Genomic DNA, 20,583 nt, shown 5'->3' with positions numbered 1-20,583 from the left:
TCAAACAAACTTGTTTCGTGTAAGAAGTTGGAAATGTATTCATTTGTAACGCTTATAAATATAATCCCTTGGTGATTATATATGTATACTTCGTCTTTTTAAAATCAATACGATCTAATTATAGGCTGAATAAGCTGCCATATAATATTAAAATTAATATGAACCCACAATTCAGGAACTATATTAAGGCTGCAGCTCCAAAATCTCAAGCAAAAAGTTTTAGTAGCAAAAAGTACTACTATAAAAATTAATTTGCAATTGTGTACAACTATCGCATCTCGTTGCAAGTTCCAGAAATAATGTCATTTAAGTAAATCATCAACGAAATTACTCTGAGTCCCTACATAAATAAGAAATTTATTCAAAATTCTGTAATATGAGTACATGTCAGTGAATACCATACAAATTCATTACAGAAGATCTTTACTATTACAGAAAATCTTCTGTAGCGAAAAGTTGCAAATGGAATCCTACTATTTAAAAAGCCTTATTATAGTTGAAGAAATATGCACTTTATGAGTTATGAAGATATTGCAATTCTCATTCAACCCTGACAGTCATTTATTTCGTAAAGCTATTAAAGAGTTGACAGGAACAACTCTCTACCAATTTTCGTTATTTTTATATTCTCTTACATAATACATACTTTATTATTCAAAAAAGGAAAAAAAAAATAAATTTCAATATCTTGAAATAAATTTTGATTTATTTCTTTTGAATTGACAGAATTCCTGAAATATACGGCTAGACAGCATATAAAATTTTCTTTTCAAAAAAAAATGATAATATAATTTTAATTCAATACAGGTATTTCAGTTTCGAAATCTAATCAAATGTAACAGATTAAAATGTATTTTTCTTATTTATGTTATTTTTTATTTTTATCAAAATGAATTTCTTATTGCAATCAAATTTTATACAATTGTATAACATTTGAACGGATATACGCAAATTTTATTTGTACATGTTTTTGTGATGTTTTCTTTAAGAATTTAAGAATTGATTTACGTTAGTATAAATATAAAACATTTGTCTACTTTAAAATTATATAAAATATAAAAAATTTGAATATTTAGAGGACTTAATATTTTAGATTTCAAATAAAATTAAAAGTTTTAATTACATTCTTCTTCTATTTTAATTAATTGTGTCAAAAATGTATGACCCTTTATGAAAAATGATCGCATGTAAACAATACAAAGTAATGATGTCGATTACTGTAACAATAAATGTGGAGAACAATTTACCAATAACTTCTTCATATTTTTGTACTACGGCTACTGAAGCGTCCGCCTTGAAAATAATAAATCATTGGTTCATATCCAATTTGATAAAAATTTTTTTAATTTTCTTTGACTCATTCCATTTCTTCTGCGGTTTTATGAAGAAATTTTCATTTTATATTTTCTTCAGCCAGAATTAATAAATTCTTCATCTCAACTACTTTTTATATAGCACAATATTGTAACTGTTATCAATGCAAAAGGAATGTTAACATTTGTAATATTATATTAACGAAACGCAAATATCGCTACTTATTTCGACAATTAAGATATCCAAAATTTACCAAGAAATTATAGGGTGGAGCGTGTGAAAACTTTTCATATACAAATTATAAAACAAATTCGTATACGCTTATTCAACAGATTACAGAACGATGTATTACTTATAGGAATTTTGTTAGCTGAGACCTTTATATTTATTTATTTGTTTATTTACTTCAAAAAAAAATGTTGGCAGTGTTTAAATTTTTCAATTTTTTCTGGTCAATTTACGTATAATTTAGAGTTTTTTACAAAATTTTTATTTACATTATTACTTAAATGTTTAGAAGAAACTTGTGATTAAAAAACATCTTCCTATAAAAAATAAATTTATAAAAATTAATTTTTCAAATTAAAGTTTAAATATTTTAAAAAATGCAAATTACTTCTATACGTGATTAAATTATATTTAGGAAATTACAACCGTTGTACATTAAACTTACCCATATAGAACTTTGATGCAAGCTATTGAGCTCTAGAATTATTCTACAATTAATACGTTGTTGAAAATTATAACAATTTTTTTTTGTAATTCCAAATAAACTTAAATAAAATAATTGCATTTTATTCAATTTAAATAAACTTTTAATTTTATGAAAAAAAAAACCTCTTACTCTTTATAGAATTTAAGTGCTCAATAAGAAAAAACCATTAAAAATAAAAACAAATTACTAAAAAAATATTTTTTTTTTTTAAATTAAGACATTCTTCAAGAGTTAAACTTTCTATATACTAATCGCATATAAAACCACAAAAATTCAAAAAAAATTTTCATATACAAATATTTTGTTTTGGTTATTTTAAAACTGACCTGAATTTAAAGAGAAAAACAAACCACAAATTCATTTATAAAATTACAGTTAACTCCACTTTCAATTATGTTAACTTTTACTTTTTCGACTTTACATTAAAAATAAAATCAACTTACAAAAAGGATAAAAATTTTAGTATTTTCTTTATATTTTATTTTATTTTTTGGCTTGTTTTTCTTATTTCGGTTTTGATCCTTACAAAATAATACAAGAAATGAAAAAAAATCATAAACAAAAGAAGAAAAAATAAAAAATGGTATGAAAGAGAAAAAAAAAACAAAGTTTTATTTTATTATTTTTTTTTTGTTTTTTTTTTTACATTATACTTGTTTTCATATCATATAATTTTATTTATTTTATATATTTATATATATAGTATATAATAAATTTTTATATACAGGTTGAAGTTTGTCGTTCACAGCATACACAAGGTTGGTTAGGATTCTTATATGCTTATAAAGGACTTTTATTAATTGTTGGCGTTTATATGGCATGGGAAACAAGACATGTTAAAATTCCAGCATTAAATGATTCACAATATATTGGTGTTTCAGTTTATAGTGTTGTAATAACAAGTGCTATTGTTGTTGTATTAGCAAATTTAATATCAGGACGTGTAACATTAGCATTTATAACAATAACAACATTAATATTAACATCAACAACAGCAACATTATGTTTATTATTTATACCAAAATTACATGATATACTTGCAAGAAGTAAGTAAATAAATATGTATATTGTAAATATTATTTGTATAGTACAATCGATATTTGCAGTTATTTAAATAAAATCATCAAATTAATTTCTTTTCAATCATTTTATTCTTAAGTAGCGTATATTTTAATTTTAAAATTGATTTGATTGTTATTTTTCAATATTTTATAATTTATTCAAACAAGTTAGTTAAATTTAAAAAAATCTATACAAATATTTAAATTAATCAATTTAAATAAAAAAGAAAGAAAGAAACAGAATTACTTTTTGGAATTACTCTTCTTTCTTTTCTATACTCTTGAATTCTAAAATCTCTTCTTATTTTTTCTCTTATATTCTTAAATAAATTTAACCTCAAAAAAATTTACTTTTTTACAAAAAAAAAAATAAGAGAGAACCTTAAATAATTATTCAAAATCTCTTTATAACAAGAATAAATACTAAAATCTATTATTCCTGCTTAATCCTACCTAAACCAAAAATATCTACAAAAAAAAAAAGAAGAAATGAAAAATAAAAAATTTTCCTTGTCTAGAAAGGTATACAAAATCGAAGTACTCGTATTTATACCTGTTCAAATGTTTTCATCATATTACAATAAGAATTTATTATTCACACTAAATATTATTCTCTTTTAATTCTCTCATCCCTTCATTGCTCTTCTCTTAACAATTTACATTCCTTTAACATTACATAACAAGTTAAAGACAACTTAATTACACTTCTGAGATTGTGTTACCTTATTTTAAGAGTGGTTATAAAATTTTTTAAGTATTATACAAGTATAGCATAATATGAAAAAGAGGTTATGTCAACGGTATATACCGTTTAGTAAATCACTTCTTTTAACAGATTGACATTAAAATTAATTATACTAAACAATTTTCATTATTAAATCATTATAATACGATGATAAAATTTATACATATATTTATATATATACATATATATATATTTGATAACACACATATATTATACAGCTTCTGCTATAGCAGGTTTATAGTAAGTATATAAAATTAAATGATGTAAAAGAGGAAAAGGAACAAACAAAAAATGCCAATAACAAAACGATTACAAAAAAAAAACAAAAATGAAAATAAAAAATTGAGAAAACAGATGAGGCGTACTTAAGGATTAACACCTTTTATTGTTGTGGAAATTGTATAAGTACAAAATCACCATAATGGCATGTAAATTTTATTTTTCTGTTATTAAAAAGTCTTTAATAAAAAAGACGAAATAATGAGAAGTAAAAAAAAGAAACGAGAAAAGAAAAACAGACACACCTTTGCCTTTTTGTAATTTATATAAAAACCATAGAATGTATATAGTGTGTCACACACACACACACACATACATAATAAGGAAGGATATTATAGATTCTTTTAACTTAATTTACATTTTTCATTCTTTTGTCATTGTCAGTATTGTTTTTCTTATTTTTTTTTTTTTTGTGTGTGTGTTTTCATTTTCCATTAAGGGTTTTTCTTTTTCATTTTGTTTCCTTTTACATTGGCATATTAAAATATACTTAATATTTACATATTCAATTTAGATGATGTTGTTGATCCTGTTATTCATAGTATGGGCTTAAAAATGGAATGTAATACAAGACGTTTTGTAATCGATGATAAACGTGAACTTCAATATAGAGTAGAAGTACAAAATCGTGTTTATAAAAGAGAAATTTTAGCATTGGATGCTGAAATCCATAGATTAGAAAAACTTTTAGATACAAATTCATCAGCAAGTACATCTTCGAATGCATCATTATTTCCACAAAATAAGGTACATACATACATTAATTAAATTTTATAAATAAGGTGCCAAGGGCCAGTTACACTTCAGAGTAAATTTACGATTTAATATAAAATCTGATGGGCATTTACACATCAAATTTGTTTTACAGCTTTATGGGAAATTTTTTATTTTAATCAAACATAAGACCAACTGATTGAGGAAGCTTTTTAAAAAATAGAGTTTTCACCATATAGTTTTTAAAAATCTAGCTTTTAAAAAAATAGCTAGTTTTCCATTTTTCCATCAGATTTGATCTATTTGTCAGACTTCGATTACACATCATAATTTTTCATCAGATTCATATTTAATTTGAAATTTAATCTGATATGCAACAAGCAAAAAAAATTAATTTAATTTTTATATTTTCATTTTCTATTCTTTAAATGCAAAAAAAAAATTAGCCTGAAATTAATATAACTGCTGAAACAGCTGGTTCAATATGTTTTGGTGCACCAACAACAGCACCAAAATCAAGAACACCAAGTATAACTGGTGGTTTACCATATCTTTTATTATCAGTTTTACCACCAGTTATACCAAGAGCAAGTTGGCCATCAGCTGAATATATGCAAGTTCCAATGCGTAGATCAGTAACATTTTCATCACATCCACATTTAGAAGATAAAAGATCTGTAGCAGAAGTATGTTTACCAGCTGCTGATTTACTCAATCTTCGTTTAGCACATCAACAGGCAACATCCGAAAATAAAGGTGGTATTATTAATCGTATACGTGGAATTTTTTCACGTCATTCATCAAGTAATCGTGGTTCATCAATTAGTTTATCAAATAATCAAATTGGTTTAAAAGCTGCATTTAAAAGTCATATGGGTATGTTTAGTCGTTTAATACCAGGATCTGAAACAACAGCCTCTTGTAATGCACTCTATAACACAAATAAAAATTTAAATGAACCAAATGTTAGTAGTTTAGTTAAAAGTAGTACTGATATTGATCGTACAACAATTGATCCCACATTTTTATGTGATAATCAAAATACATCATCAAAAGAAAATTTTAAAACAACTCACTTATATATTAAACCACATGAAACAAAAGTTAATTTTCAATTACCAGCTGGCAGAAGATCATCAATAGCAATGCAAAATAGCAATCAAATAACACTACGTGAACGTATCAAAGGTTCACCGCGTTTTCCACATCGAATATTACCAACATGTAGTTTAAGTGCACTAGAAGAACAAGATACACCAAAAGTCAAAACGAAATTAAATGCAACTTCTGGTAATTGGAAATCAATGGATGTACCAAGTGTATCATCAATAATATCAAGTGAAAAGAAGATATTAAATCAAACTATAAAAACAACTAAAATCGAAAGTGATATTAAAACTATAGCAACTATAGAAAATATTTCAACAACACCATCAAAAATTTCAACAACAACTACAAAATCAATACCAAAAGTTGTTATTACACCACAAACTAGTATTGAAAAACAAAAATTAGAAAATGAATCCATTGGATTAGATCATATAATTGTAATAACAGAAAGTGAAACATAACGTAACATTAATGTAACATTACATAACAAGAATCAAATATAATTTAACATTGTAGAAAAAGAAAATTTGTAATATTAGTGGGACACAATTATTTTTAATGAAACAAAAAGAGCAAAGATTTATAAAAATAAGTACATAAAATGTAATTAGAAAAAAATATCAATTAGAAGCAATCGAATTATCAATCAATTTATTATTATATATATATATGTATATATATTGTACATTTATAAATATAGACACAAACTATGTATGTACATACATAGCATACTCGTATATAATAAAAAATGCAAACTAAATCTACTTGTTCTCATATCTAAATTTAAATATTTATTTATATATTCATAATATTTATATATACATATATTTTGTTGGTCATATTTAGAGCAAACAAACCTACATATAAATATTTATATTTATAAGATAGAAAATTTTAAGCAAACTCCTTATAGAACCTATCATAATTTATTTTTCCACTGTATATTTATTGTATACTACAAATTAAGTTAAATATGAAATCTTGTTAATATTTTCCAAAAAATTTATTGTTTTATAATTTTAACAAAATGGTGAAATAAAAAATGAACAATTGTTGTCTTCTATATATACGAAAAATGTTTTAATTTGACAATTTAACTGGTATGACTGCAGCAGCTTTAATTATAATCACCACGCAAAATAAAGCAAGACAAGATCTCATACCTGGATTGAAAACAAAAAATCAATGTGACATTTCTGATGGTTGAATTTACTGCTATGACGTAATGCAGTAAAATATTAATTAAGGTCTGAGTTTTAAGACGAATTGAGGCTAGACGAATTCATATCAAAATATTCTGAAATTTATATCCCGAAATTATATAAAATATGTGACATTATAAAAGTTTCTCACAGCTTGCGCAACACTGACAAACATAATGATCTCAGAATTTCATTATCATTTATAAACTGTTTTATTAATATCAAGATTAATTAATTGAACCTGAATAGCAAATCAAAATCATACCAAACTTAAGAAATTTTAAAATATGAAATTGAGCCGTAGTTGATACTATTATGCAAGACACCACTAAAAATATCATACGCAGATCTCTTGCAATATTAAAATTTTATAAAATTGATAAATTAAATCCATAGATGAAGGTAATATATAAAAATTTTATATAAAACGCCGTCAAAGCAAATTAATATACAAACAGACCAACTTCATTTCCGGTGATAAAATCAACATCGGAAATTTGATTCAATCACAATACCTCCGATAAAACATATACAAAATTAGCAATAACATTAGAGAATTTTAATTATCGATTATACTAATTTGAACAATTTATTTTATGTAGCTAATATGTTAATAAAGAAACATTGTGTTAGGTGCACATGCATAAATTAGCACTTCAATTAACATACACTTAGCATAGTATTAAAAAACTAAAGCTTAATTTAAAATTAAAGTAAAAAAAAGTGAATTGTAATTATAAATTTAAAATTTTTTCGCGTTCTCATTCAATATCATAACTTGGATGTATAAGGAAATCATAACTTGCATGTAAAATTGAAAAAAATTAACAAGTTAAAAATAGTAGCAAAATTTTTATGCTTCTTGTAGTTACTTTAACAATGAGATTGGAATCCTAATTCAGTACAAGGAAACAATATGAAATATGTCATATTTTTGATAGGCGTAAACAATTCCTTAAATAGCTCTATAATTTTCTGTTTTAAGATTGCAAAGTTTTTTTTTCAATTCGAAAATTTAAAAAATTCTATGTGCATCCGTCGGCAGTTAAAGAATGTAAGAAATATGAATTTAACCTTATTAAAATATCAGTATTTTAATAAAGTTTTACAGTAAAATTTTCAAATACTCCTTTTTCTCAGGCTACTACTACTCTAAAATTCGCTAAGGTACATAAACCATGTCTGAACTATATTCCTTTGCGAGTAATTAAAATTATTCCTGATCACAAGAAGGAAAAAATTTAATTCAGGGAATGAATAGTCATATAAAACCTTTAATAATTTTTAAGTTAGTATGCAAAGAAGAACTATACTTTTAGAACAAACAACTGCTAAGTAAAAATGCAAATTAAATTTAAATATTATACGAAAAATTTGTATTAATAGAACCGAAAAATTCAAATAATTTATAAATTATGTTAATTACAAATAATAAGTTTTTATTAAATTAATTTTACGGTAGAATAAATATTTAATTTAATAATATTTAGAATGACAATTTATATTTTAATTTTTAGGAAAAAAATTTGTATTAATTTTTTTCTTTTGCTTTTTAACCCTTCTGTCTATACCTAAAATATATACGTTCCGTCAACACCTAACATACCCCGGTATGCAATACATTTTATATGAATTTAGAATTACGCATGTATATTTATTGACATATCTTTCATAGCATTTTAAAATTAGCCACCTTCCGGAAATTTATGACATGTCTGTTTATTCCCAATTATCACTTAAATATAATTCTTTATTATTCACAATTGTTACAAAAACATAGCTTCTTTTCGGGGAATCCCCATTATATTTTTGTTGATATTTTTGAGTAGAGTTTTAACGAAAATTTTAGTAACTAACATAGTAAACGTGTGGAAAGTTTTCATTTGTTGAATTTTAAAATTTGAAATCATTGGTCAGTAATTTAAAATCATGACAGGTGAAATATCAGATGAAGATGATTTCTATAAGTAAGTGTAAAATCTATTTATAATTATAAAGAATATTTATAACATTTTTATAGCAAATTTAAAACCATATTTTGTACTTCATATTTTTTGGTTTGTCAGTTTGTCAGAAAAAGAGCAACAAAGCTTTCTAAAAAAAGTTTTTGGAGAAGAAAATGACGAGCTGGGCGATATTGAATCCGATGATGTGAATACACTACAAAACGTCAAACTCGGAGATACCCACTGGCTTTGTTTTATAATATTGTAGATGTTTGTGCACTTGCTGCTTACATAATCTATAGCGAAAACAACCCAGATATAAAACGACAAACAAATAGTCGTCGAAAATTTTTATATGATTTGGGTCGACAATTGGCACTTCCAGAAGTAACCAATAGATCGAAAAATTCAAATGTGTTTCGAAATTTTACTAGCAAAATTGCTATAGAAGCAGTGTTAGGTGAACCAATAAATGTTCAGACACCAGAGCAATCAGTCGATGTTCCGGAAAGAGATAATAGTGGAAGAAAAAAAATTGTGGGCAACTGTTTCTTTTGCAGCTCATTGGCGGAGAAAAGACGTCGACCAACAAGAAAGTCATGTGTAGAATGTGAGCGGCCAGTTTGCAATGATCACAGTGTCGTAATTCATAAATGTATTTCATGCAAATAATCTATTATATTCTGTAGAAATAAGACTGAATCAACCATTTCTTTTTGTTATTGTTTTATTTTTTTGATATTGTTTATGCACTGGATATAATTTATGTTTTTTAATATTTTTTTATAAAAATGAAAAAAAAAAATTTTTTAAGAAATAAAAATATTTTTCGTTACTGCAATTTATATTTTTTATTTCGAAAGTAAGGTAAAAAAAAAACCTTATATTTCATACAAAACATATGTACATACCCGGGTATGTTAGGTGTTGACACTACGACAACTTTTTTTTTAAGGCATATCCTATGACTTGGGGAAACATTTTTTTCCTAATATTGCAAAAAGTTCACAAATAATTGTCCAATTTGAGAATTCATGAAATTTAAATTCATTTGGTTGCATAACGGTAAAGTTATTAACAACCAAACTTTGAAAACATACCCGGGTATGTAGGTATAGACAGAAGGGTTAATGAATAAATTTTTCCACAATTTTCATATACCTATTATTAAATTATTGATAATTTCTACCCTATTTTTATTAAATACATACAAGGTATTTTAATTAGAATTTCACATTACGAAGAAAATATTAAAAATTGTATTGTAAAAGTTAATTATTACATATAATGAATGAAATTAATTCATATTTTGAAAATTATAATATTATTTTGGAATTCCGTACTCTAATTATAATATTATTTTGGAATTCCGTATACACAGGGTGTAGTTGGAATTTTCCATAAATAAAATGTGAATTTATGAAGGGATCTCTACTTTTCATTAATAACTTTTCGCTTGTACAAGTATAATATTCCGCAGCGAATTGGACGAATTTAAGAAATTTAAAATTGAATGGAATCCTGTCAGATAATCACTCCAATCTCCTCGTTTTTACTTTATTCCTTGAACTTTGTACCGCGAGTTCCTTGAATCAATTGCAGTCCAATCCCACAAAAAATCTTTTTTCTTTTTCACTAGCACGGCGACATACCTATTACTCTGTATATGAACGTGCCCCGATATTCAGTGCAATAAAACTCAATCCCGTGTGCCAAACTCGTTACACATATCAGGCAGCGCTACGCCCTTTAGCGGCGATTAAACAAAATCTCAACCCTCAAATAGCAGCGCTATACTGTGTCACATATTTCTCTGGTCTATATCTTGTCTCAGTTCGATAAAATCTTTTCAGAAACTGAAGTGCACAAATAAGTTAACTTCATATATATCCGCCTGAAACACGTTTGGATACGTTCTCATTGACCCGCAGTCTCAGTTTTCGACGGAATCCCAGTCTCCATACCATAACAATAAACCATTATACAATCCTCAAAAATATTTCTTATATATCTATTTAAAAATTAACTTTTTGAAAATTAAGATATTTTGTTGAAATAAATTCTAAACATTTGTTTAATAAGGTTATATCTGTATAGGTCAGCTATATTATTTCCTTACTTTATTAACAAACTTATATGAATATTTCATTGAAACCTTTGCCGAATACATTTCTTATTATATAGTATATATAAAAAATTTAATATTTCATATGTCTAAATGCAGTTATATTTTAACAAAATTTGTAGAAGAAAATTCATAATATTCTGTACAACAATCATTCTTTGAATTCGCAACCTTTTTCTGTACGTGGTATATGATAAACATTATAAAAGTATAAAATGAACATATAAGCATATATGTATGAGTAAAAAATATTGTTCTCCATTTATTACAACAACCAATTGTTGACAATGTAACTTTGTAATTTAATAAAGAAAGAAAAAGAATATGAAAATAGAATAGAAAATATAAAGGATTACACTAGGATCTTATGTTTTCTATTCATAGTATACATGCTTTCGTCACTATATAGTTTATATACTCGTATATATACAATATGCTTAATAATTTTACTTTTTCTTATTATCCTTGTGATATGAATCGCAAATTTTACTTATTTTATGTACTGTGTATACATACATACATACGCATATGAAAGTGAATTGAATTTTATTTTTTTAATTATAAATACAATTTTATTAAATGAACTTACAAAGTCATTTTTCTATTTCTAATTTTTTTTTTAAAAAGTAATTTATTTTGAATATTAATTTAAAAATTTCTTTTGAATTAAGTTAAATTCTTTTATCGAATTTATATTTTTCTAAATATTCATACCTTGAGTACAAATAAAAGTTTTAATTGTGATTTAAAAAGGTGCAATATGGCTTGTGGATTCTTGAAAATATTTACCTATACACAACAGAAATGACAAATAAAATTATAGAATTTGGGATAAATTTTGAGAATTTTTGATTTTAGGCCAAATTATGATTTTGAAATGACAATCAAATCATAATTTTAACTTCTTGCAAATAATAAGAGATTCCAAAACATGAACTAATTTAATTTAATTTAATCAATAACATGAAAAAGAGTTTCGTTAATAGTTCTTAAGATGCGGAGATTTAAAGATTTCATGTGACCTTTAGTTATCCTCTACATATACATATACATATTTTATATATACATAATAACTTTCAATAAATAAGTGAAAACCCCCTATCAACAAGTCAAAAAACTGCTCTAAAAGCGGTCTACTATATAATTTGAATTAATAGTCCTTGTAAAATGAACAGCTCAAAATGACGCGTTTATTAGTATGTAAAAGTTGTTAAAATTTCAGAGTCCTAAATTACATCGTCTAGAAGAAAAGCAGTATTAAAAATTTAAAAAAAAAAAAACGAAAGATAATAATTTTCTTCTAAGGATATAAGTTTCTAGTAAAAATCAATTTATGTGTAGAATTTCAGTAGAAATTTTGTAAACAGATGCACAGACGGACGGACGAACAGAGTGAAACTAATAAGCACTTTTCACAAAAAATGTTTTTGAAAAAACGGTAGAAATTATATACAAAAAATTGTCTTTTAAGACTCTTTTCGAATTTTTTTTTGCCCATCGTCACAAATGTTTGAACAAAATAGTCTTGTTCTACCACAGGTTGTGATGAATCACAAAGTATGAAATTACATGCATATTATGCTTGGATACTCATCCTATAAAAATTTTCCAAAACTATTATGTTTTGAGGCTTTTTCTTGTTAGAAAATATTCATTTGTAAATGAATTTGTAAATGATTAATTCATTTGAAACAAATCAACTCGAATGAGTTGCAGAGTGAATTGATCTAAAATTTGAATTTATCTAAAAGTTCTTAAATTAGCCATTTGCTTAAGATTCATTCCACATAAATTCTTTAAAACTAAAATATCAAATTTATAATTTAACAAAAATAAAACTAAAACTACATTTTTAAAAATTAATTTTGATAAATTTTAACTGTGATGACAGTTTTTCAATTACAAAAAAAAAAAAAAAATTTATAAAACTTTAATTAGAATACAAGTAAAGAGCCTCATAGAACTTAAATATAAAATTCTGAAGAAATTTTTTTTTATTCTACAAATATTTTATTAAAACAAAAGATGAAAGTTAAAGAAATTACAAATTAATTTTTCCCTTTTATTTCTGATAAAATTCAATCCTTTTTACAATCTGTAACTTTCTTTAACTTCCATTGCATTATGTACTTATACAATAGTTAAGAAGATGAGCATGTTGTTACCAAATGCATTGTATACAATAATGGAGGTCATATGATGGTATCAAATTTAACATGACGAATTTTCGGAAATGGATTTCTCCACAATAGAGAAACGTAACGCAAGCAAACTTCTTTTAGAAAGTTGCACTAGCTGTTTGTATGTGTATAAGTTAAGTATTCTAAATTCGGCTGAAGCGGCTTTTATGAAAATCTACATCCGAGATTATCTTAAGCCATATCAGCCTGTGGTACATTGTCCGGTTTCAGGAACTTAGAGATTCTAGGTCACTTTTAGAGTTATGATCATTTTTGAGAAAATATTAAACCGATTTTCTTGAAATTTTATACATGTGTAAACTCCGTCTGACAATAATGATAAGCCTTTAGCTGTCACCCATATATAGAAATAATTCACTAATTGTTTTGAAATTTTACATACCAAGTTTGGTTGTTAAAGCAGTTAAGTTAGTAGTATACTTTTTAAAAAAATTAGGACTAAGAAAAGAAACTTCAATTAAAGGCTACTTTTACATATTTAAAAATATCTAAGTAAAATTAATTATTTCAATTGATTGAAATTCCTTATTTAAGATCTGCGTTTTTCAACGAAACTAACTGTCTGAAATTTTCGAAAAGTCGAATATCAGACAACGAACTTCTACTCTCAACAAATGCACATTTTTATATGCATATTTAATTAAGGATAACATCTTCAAAATTAAAAAAAAAAGTGCTTAAAGGAATGAAATGCAACTTTAGGATCGGCTATGCGCTGGCCACAGCGAAATTATTTTTCGTTTTTATTATCAAAAAGTTCATTCCGAAATTATATTTCAAAAATATACGGTGTAGGTTCGTTATTATATTATGTAATATAAATATTGTTAACATAGAAATATAAAGAAAATTATGTTATTATCTATTTAAGGATCTTGTTTCTTAAGTGTCAAGCTTGTAATGTAACAGAAATTGTTTTAAGTTTTTCTCTTTTGTTCCTTTATACTTATGTACTTTTAGATTTCTTCAACGTTTACAAATTGGATTTTTTTTTCTCCTTTATCATGATTTTTAGTAATTTTTTTTTATTGTTTTTATTTTATTCTTATGTTTTTTTTTTATCTTTATTGTTTTTATACTTTGTATATACATTTTCTTTTCTTTTGATTGTTTTAATCTAATCCACTTAAGTTATCCGACCAAGAAAATTTATTTTTGAGAAAACGTGAATAAGCACTTTACAAAATGCATTTTTGTTTTCTCTTTCCTATGTGGTGTGGGTGTAGATGGAAATATAAAGAAATATTTTAGTGATCTAATAAAATAAGGATGTATAAAAGGACATGAAAGAAAAGAGAGAAAAAAAAAATCGTTTCATTGTTTCTATATTTTATTATTGTATTGTATAAGAGATGAACACATACATATACTCATAAACAGATTGAATTATTATTTCGTTTTATACGCTATAGTTTTGTATTGGTACTCAAAATTATTTTATAGTTTGATAATATTTGAATGTCTAAGAACGTATTGTGCATAGTTGCACAACAATGCTTTTAAAAAATTTGATGAGATCATCACGTAATCGATTGCCTTCTCAAGGTTCTTATACCACATTTCGATTTTTATTTATTAGTTAAGCAAAAGAGCTGCATTAATTTGTGAAAAGAAATGGAAGAATTTGGTTGCTTTTCATTAACTAAATTCCTTTGACAAACAGAGCTCGTATACTAAATCTCAATAGATATACGAGAAAAACTGTTGAATATTCAATTTTGGCCTTTATATAGATAGCAAAGGCTTTAAGTTTTCGAGCTTTGATTACTTTATTACTTAGAAAATATGCAGTTTCTTGTTACTACATAAAAAATTTTCTAATCGTTTTGTTGACAACTAGTGTTGAAAAAGTTTGAAGCAATTCGTCGCTTATTAATTACTTTTTTAAAAAATGTGAATTAACTCACCAATAAAAGCCCAAATTTTGCCAATTCATTTTCACTCAAATGTTGTTGTTTCGTTATAATATCAAACAGAACTCATACATTGAAAAGTTGCTGAGTTGTGAATTAATATTGCTGATCCTAAGAGGCATACCTGACAGACTAATGTAATAAAAACAATTTTTTTTGTGTGTTATTAGTTGCGCCTCTATGCTTTTGAACCAAGCATTTAATGCGTTCACAATACTACTCTTTATTTTATGAAATGCAATCGGTAGAATTTATGTGAAAAATTTTCTATTTAAAAAAAGCATGTACTTAAATTATAAATATCCTACATACAGACATACGATATATATCCTTATGATATTCGTTTATCGGTCAATAGGTATTCACTTATGTATGTTAAAAATTCATAATAGCTTCATAATAATATTATATTGAAAGAAAATCGATCGAAAATAATAATTAAATTACAAGTGCACTTCTTGTTATTTTCGCTATAATTAAATATATAGATGTATTTCTGTATATATATATAAAAGTATACTATATGTTTCATAATGCTGAAAATGTATTTTTAATATTATTACATAAATTTAGTTTTATAATTATTTCAATTTGAAAAATGTTCTTCCATAACATTTTGTAATGTAGAATCGATTTTATTTCAGTCAAAATGAAATTAAAAATTTAATTTTTAATTTCTTTTTAGTAAATGAAAAATTATTACAGATAAATTATGCATTCCGAATTTCTCTGGAGGTGTTATAAAAAAAAAATTCTAAATTTAAAACAATTAGAAAAAATTAAAAATATTATTATTATGAAAAAAATGATTAAAAAATCTATCAACATTTGAAATCTAATATACACCAACGCTTTTAATTTTATACATATAACACTTATCAGTAAATGTTATACATGACGAGATATCGTCTCAATTAATCACTTTTTTTTCGACATAAAAATTTTAAACAAGAAATTTTGGTTTTGAATTCTTAAATAGAAGATTTTACTAAAATTTATTATGCTCCGAATTATGTACTTTTGCCGTACTACTTTTTTAAATACTTCCTTCTCTTGCATAGGAGAATAATGTGGAAGGAGAATATTATGGAATATTGTGTTCACAGCGACTATGGGAGTACCCATATAAATAAAAGAAATGTATTTTTACTTGAATTTACATTTACTTGCAAAAAATCAATTATAAGAAACGGGAATATCCGACATTTCTAAACCTGAAGTTCATTCCAAAGGCAATAACTAATCTTTTACATTACCTTAAATAATCTTTAGCCTTACCTCTTTTCTATTGATAACTTTGGATTAAGAAGTTGATAGATTCATACGGGAGCACGCACTGGTCTTGTCTGGTTGGTCGAGTTTTTCAGATTGGTTCAAATGTATGGTACACAGATAGGTTTAATACGTTAAACGAATACGCGGAATGGAACTGAACAAGATTACATATATGTAGACCTAATCTCGCATTGCACAGCGTTTTAAGCTAAAATACAATAGAGGTCTGCCTAAAAGCATATTTGGAAAGGAGATATAGAAATCGCACAATCTATGTCTTTTCAGACAGAAGGTTCCATTAGTGCAACCCTAATTTTTTTGTAAGCTACCCATTAAGCGCAGACTTGGCGTTTTTCTTGATGGTGAAACTAATCCATGTGAAATGATAATAGAGAATGACGTTAACTGAAGTTATTTTATTTCATATTATTCAAGGAATTTTCCTCACAATTCCTTAAGATGGATCAAAATCAAGTTCGTTCTATTATTAATTTTTGTATACATTGCTCGATAAAATCATCAATACCCACTGGGAATCCTTTAATTCTCCAATAATTAGGCATAAGTGCTGCTTCGGAGACGCATACTTGAGGGATATCTTCGAATATTTTCTTCGGCCAGAGTCGAATAGTATAGGTAGAATGTTGAGGTGCCATTTGAATATTAACATACTGGCATGATTATTAAACATTCTGTTAAATATCAAAACAAAATTTCAATATTACAATGTGTTGTAATTTTCTCATTTCAATTGATATTACACAAAAATATTATTGAAATAAAACGTTATGTTCTTTGATAATATCACGAAAATTAATAAATTTTTTTTTTATTGTACGAACAGCAGAAATAATACAATTAATTCCTATTAAAATGATTTTTTTTTTGTTGCTTACAACTTGTTATTCTCATGATTTTCTCTTCACGATAATAAAACATTTTAATGCTTCATTACACTTCTGAGAGGTTTTATTTTTTGCGTTTTTGCTCTTTTACGAAATTTTCATTATATTTTTTATTTTGTTCGTCTTTTTTTTTTTTAGAATTCAAAAATTGGAAAATTGTAAACTTTTGAATTGTTGAAATTCTCGACATCCTTGTTTTTCACATTTTTTTTTTTATTTTTCTTTTTTCTCTTATAGTCTTTGTTTTTCTTTTCAGCATTTGAATATACACACCCACATATACCCACAATTGAAGCGGATGAGAAGAAAATTTGTTCATATAAAACTTGTAAGCGCGAGGTATGCTTTGAATTTTCTACTTTATAAAGTAAAATATTATGAATGATAAATGGTTTTGAGTTTTCTTTCAATAATATCTTTTGTATCATTGAAGGTTGGGTTTTTAATGCTATTAAACTTTTATATGAATGAAAAACTTTTATATTGAAATTTTAATTCGACTGGTACTATACAACTTCACTTAGAGGATATTAATGTTTAGAAACCATAGGAAAAGAAATAACCTAAAAATTGATATTAAATTAAATTTGTTATTATATAGAATTTAATACAATATTTAAAATAAATTTCTTTCTGCATGGAAAATGAAAGATTACACTTTATTCACAAGATTTCGACACCTACTGAAATTTTTCTATAGCAATTTAAAAACTATTTCAATTAAAATCACTTGCGCGTATTCATAATCTTTAATTAAGAAAACTTTTATATTAAAATTTTTGTTGTACAAATTTTGTCACTTGATAAAATGAATTCGCTTCTACTATTTAAATCATATTTGCAAATTATTTTGTTTTTAAATAGTCTTTCTTATAGACTTATACAATAACCTAATTCAGTAACTATAATGTAGGAACAGAGGTTCTTAAAGAATAATTGAAAATTATTGCAATAGAGGAGTTATAGTCGCCCGACATTTGTTTGACAAGCAGGCATTTTTTTTTTATGATTAAAGTTACAAAAAATGTTGTGCTTATAAGCAAAAGCCTTTACGTTTTTAAAAAAGCAACGTGTGCGAATTGCTGTTAAGTTAGTACAATTAGTATGGATACAAATTGGATACAAATAGTATGGAGAACTATAGAAAGCTATGCGTATAAAACAGTTTGGCTTATATGCCTGTTGCAAATAATCCTGCTCGACTGTATTTACATTGCTACCTTAAACAGGTTCGTTTGTATAGTACGTTTTATTATTGTTGCCCGAAAGTATAAGCCCGGGAAATATGCTTTTAAATAATATCAATTGTGCATTAAGTTTAATTACTTATAGCTTAAATGAAGAAGAACTATTTATTTTTTAACTTATTTATTTCACTTAAATGTGCTAACAATCGATATGTATGCCTATATGGAAAAATCTTATAAATAAAGTATAATTTATTTTAAATGCATTTTTAATAAAGCTTAATTTACCATAAATTTGTTCATATATATTATGTATGTATTTGTTAATTATTAACGATTTCCCTGTTTATTTCCTGTTTTCAAAATATTTAATACTCTCACATAAAATATTCTGATAATACTCTGGGTAAAAACCATTTTCCTCTGTTACATATTAGACTGGGCAAGCAATTTTCAGATTCTCTTTTATCTTTTAATTTTTGCGTGTTTACGTTCGTATGAACGTATTTTCGAAGGATGTACTAAATTTGCCTTACTGTTTGTTACGCTAAGAAATAATGGTCTGAGGTATAGACATAAGCCGGAATTCATAGTCGGACCATTTCTATCCACTCACACATCCGTATTAGCGACAATTCAAAACCTAATTGAGTTAAGCTAACCAAATTTTCACAAATGATTAAAAGTAGTAAATACCAGAATCCTATTTAAATTGGATATAATCGATATACTGGTTCGGGTAGCAGCCATACAAATACAAAGTTTATTTGGCAATACCTCAGAAATTCTAGAAGCTATGGCATTGAAATTTCGCGCAAGTGAATATATTTTTATGGCTATTGTGTTTTGATAAAATCGTTGAAATAGCTTGGTTCTTTCTGATAGCTTTCATACAACTTGCAAAATTATTTGACTATATTGTAAAAACTGTTCAACATCTCCGACATTTAAAATCATTTATTCCTACGGGTATAACAGAGTTGGCACGGTCAACTATATCTATTCTCGTTTTTTATAATATTAAATTTTGTGTTTTTTTGTTTGAGTCTTAAAAAAGATTCAAAAAACAAGAGATAAAAATTTCTTTTTGTTTTTCTTGGAAATTTTATTTAAATATTTTTTTTTTTCGTAAATGATCATGTAGTACATACGATATAAAAAATTGGTGCCATTAAATAATTTTTCTCTCGTTTTTTTTTAAGTAAAAAAAAAATGCCTCTTTTAACCAAAAAATATTTGCATATTTTATTGAATCACTAAAATATAATGGAAAGCATTCATCAAAAAATAAAGTTAACGTGAGTGAGCTCATTTAAAAAAAAAAAATTAAATGAAAATTTTAATTGCATACCTTTTTTTTATGAAGAGGATCGCATATAAGTACATACATTGCACGTTTACAAAAATTAAGTAATAACAATACGCATATACGGAAAAAAATGTACCCGTGCATATTATTTTATTTATATAGTTGTATAAATATATGTATATAAAATATACACATGTTGTGCATAAAATTGTAGCAACTCAAAGAATTTCGTTTATTCGTTAAATATGACAATTTGTGCAAAATAAATTTCTCTATTTAAAACAAAAATTTTATTTTCCTAATGAAAAAGTTATCAGATAACATAGAAGATAGCTGATTGCACTTCATGCAATTTGATAAGGTTTTCTTTGCATTGTATGTACACGTATGATTTTACGGAGGAATCTTATTTAATAAAAAAAAATTTTTTTATTTGAATAAATTTCATTTTTAACAATTATTTAATTTTGTTTTTAAAATTCATTCATATGAATTAAAAATTTATTATCCTATTAAAATTCAGTCCTACTCATATTCAGTTCAGTTGGTCAGAACTCAAGTGACTTTGGTCAACTTTGAACA

At 25.2% G+C, this 20,583-nt stretch overlaps 1 protein-coding gene across 1 annotated transcript in view; it reads left to right on the top strand.

Moving 5' to 3' along the window:
- The window catches only part of LOC129615216 (uncharacterized), a 79,536-nt gene extending 72,768 nt beyond the window's left edge, over positions 1-6,768 (top strand). The window contains exons 12-14 of the mRNA XM_055530317.1: positions 2,757-3,075; positions 4,629-4,861; positions 5,275-6,768. Of these exons, the coding sequence (XP_055386292.1) occupies positions 2,757-3,075; positions 4,629-4,861; positions 5,275-6,399 (1,677 nt within the window). The 3' untranslated portion in view covers positions 6,400-6,768. The remainder of the gene's footprint in view (positions 1-2,756; positions 3,076-4,628; positions 4,862-5,274) is intronic.
- Positions 6,769-20,583: the final 13,815 nt, after the last annotated feature.

The sequence above is a fragment of the Condylostylus longicornis genome, unplaced genomic scaffold (genome assembly GCF_029603195.1).
Source record: "Condylostylus longicornis isolate FDR11 unplaced genomic scaffold, ASM2960319v2 ptg000135l, whole genome shotgun sequence".
NCBI classification, from domain to species: domain Eukaryota; kingdom Metazoa; phylum Arthropoda; class Insecta; order Diptera; family Dolichopodidae; genus Condylostylus; species Condylostylus longicornis.
This window is presented reverse-complemented; position numbering and strand designations above follow the sequence as displayed.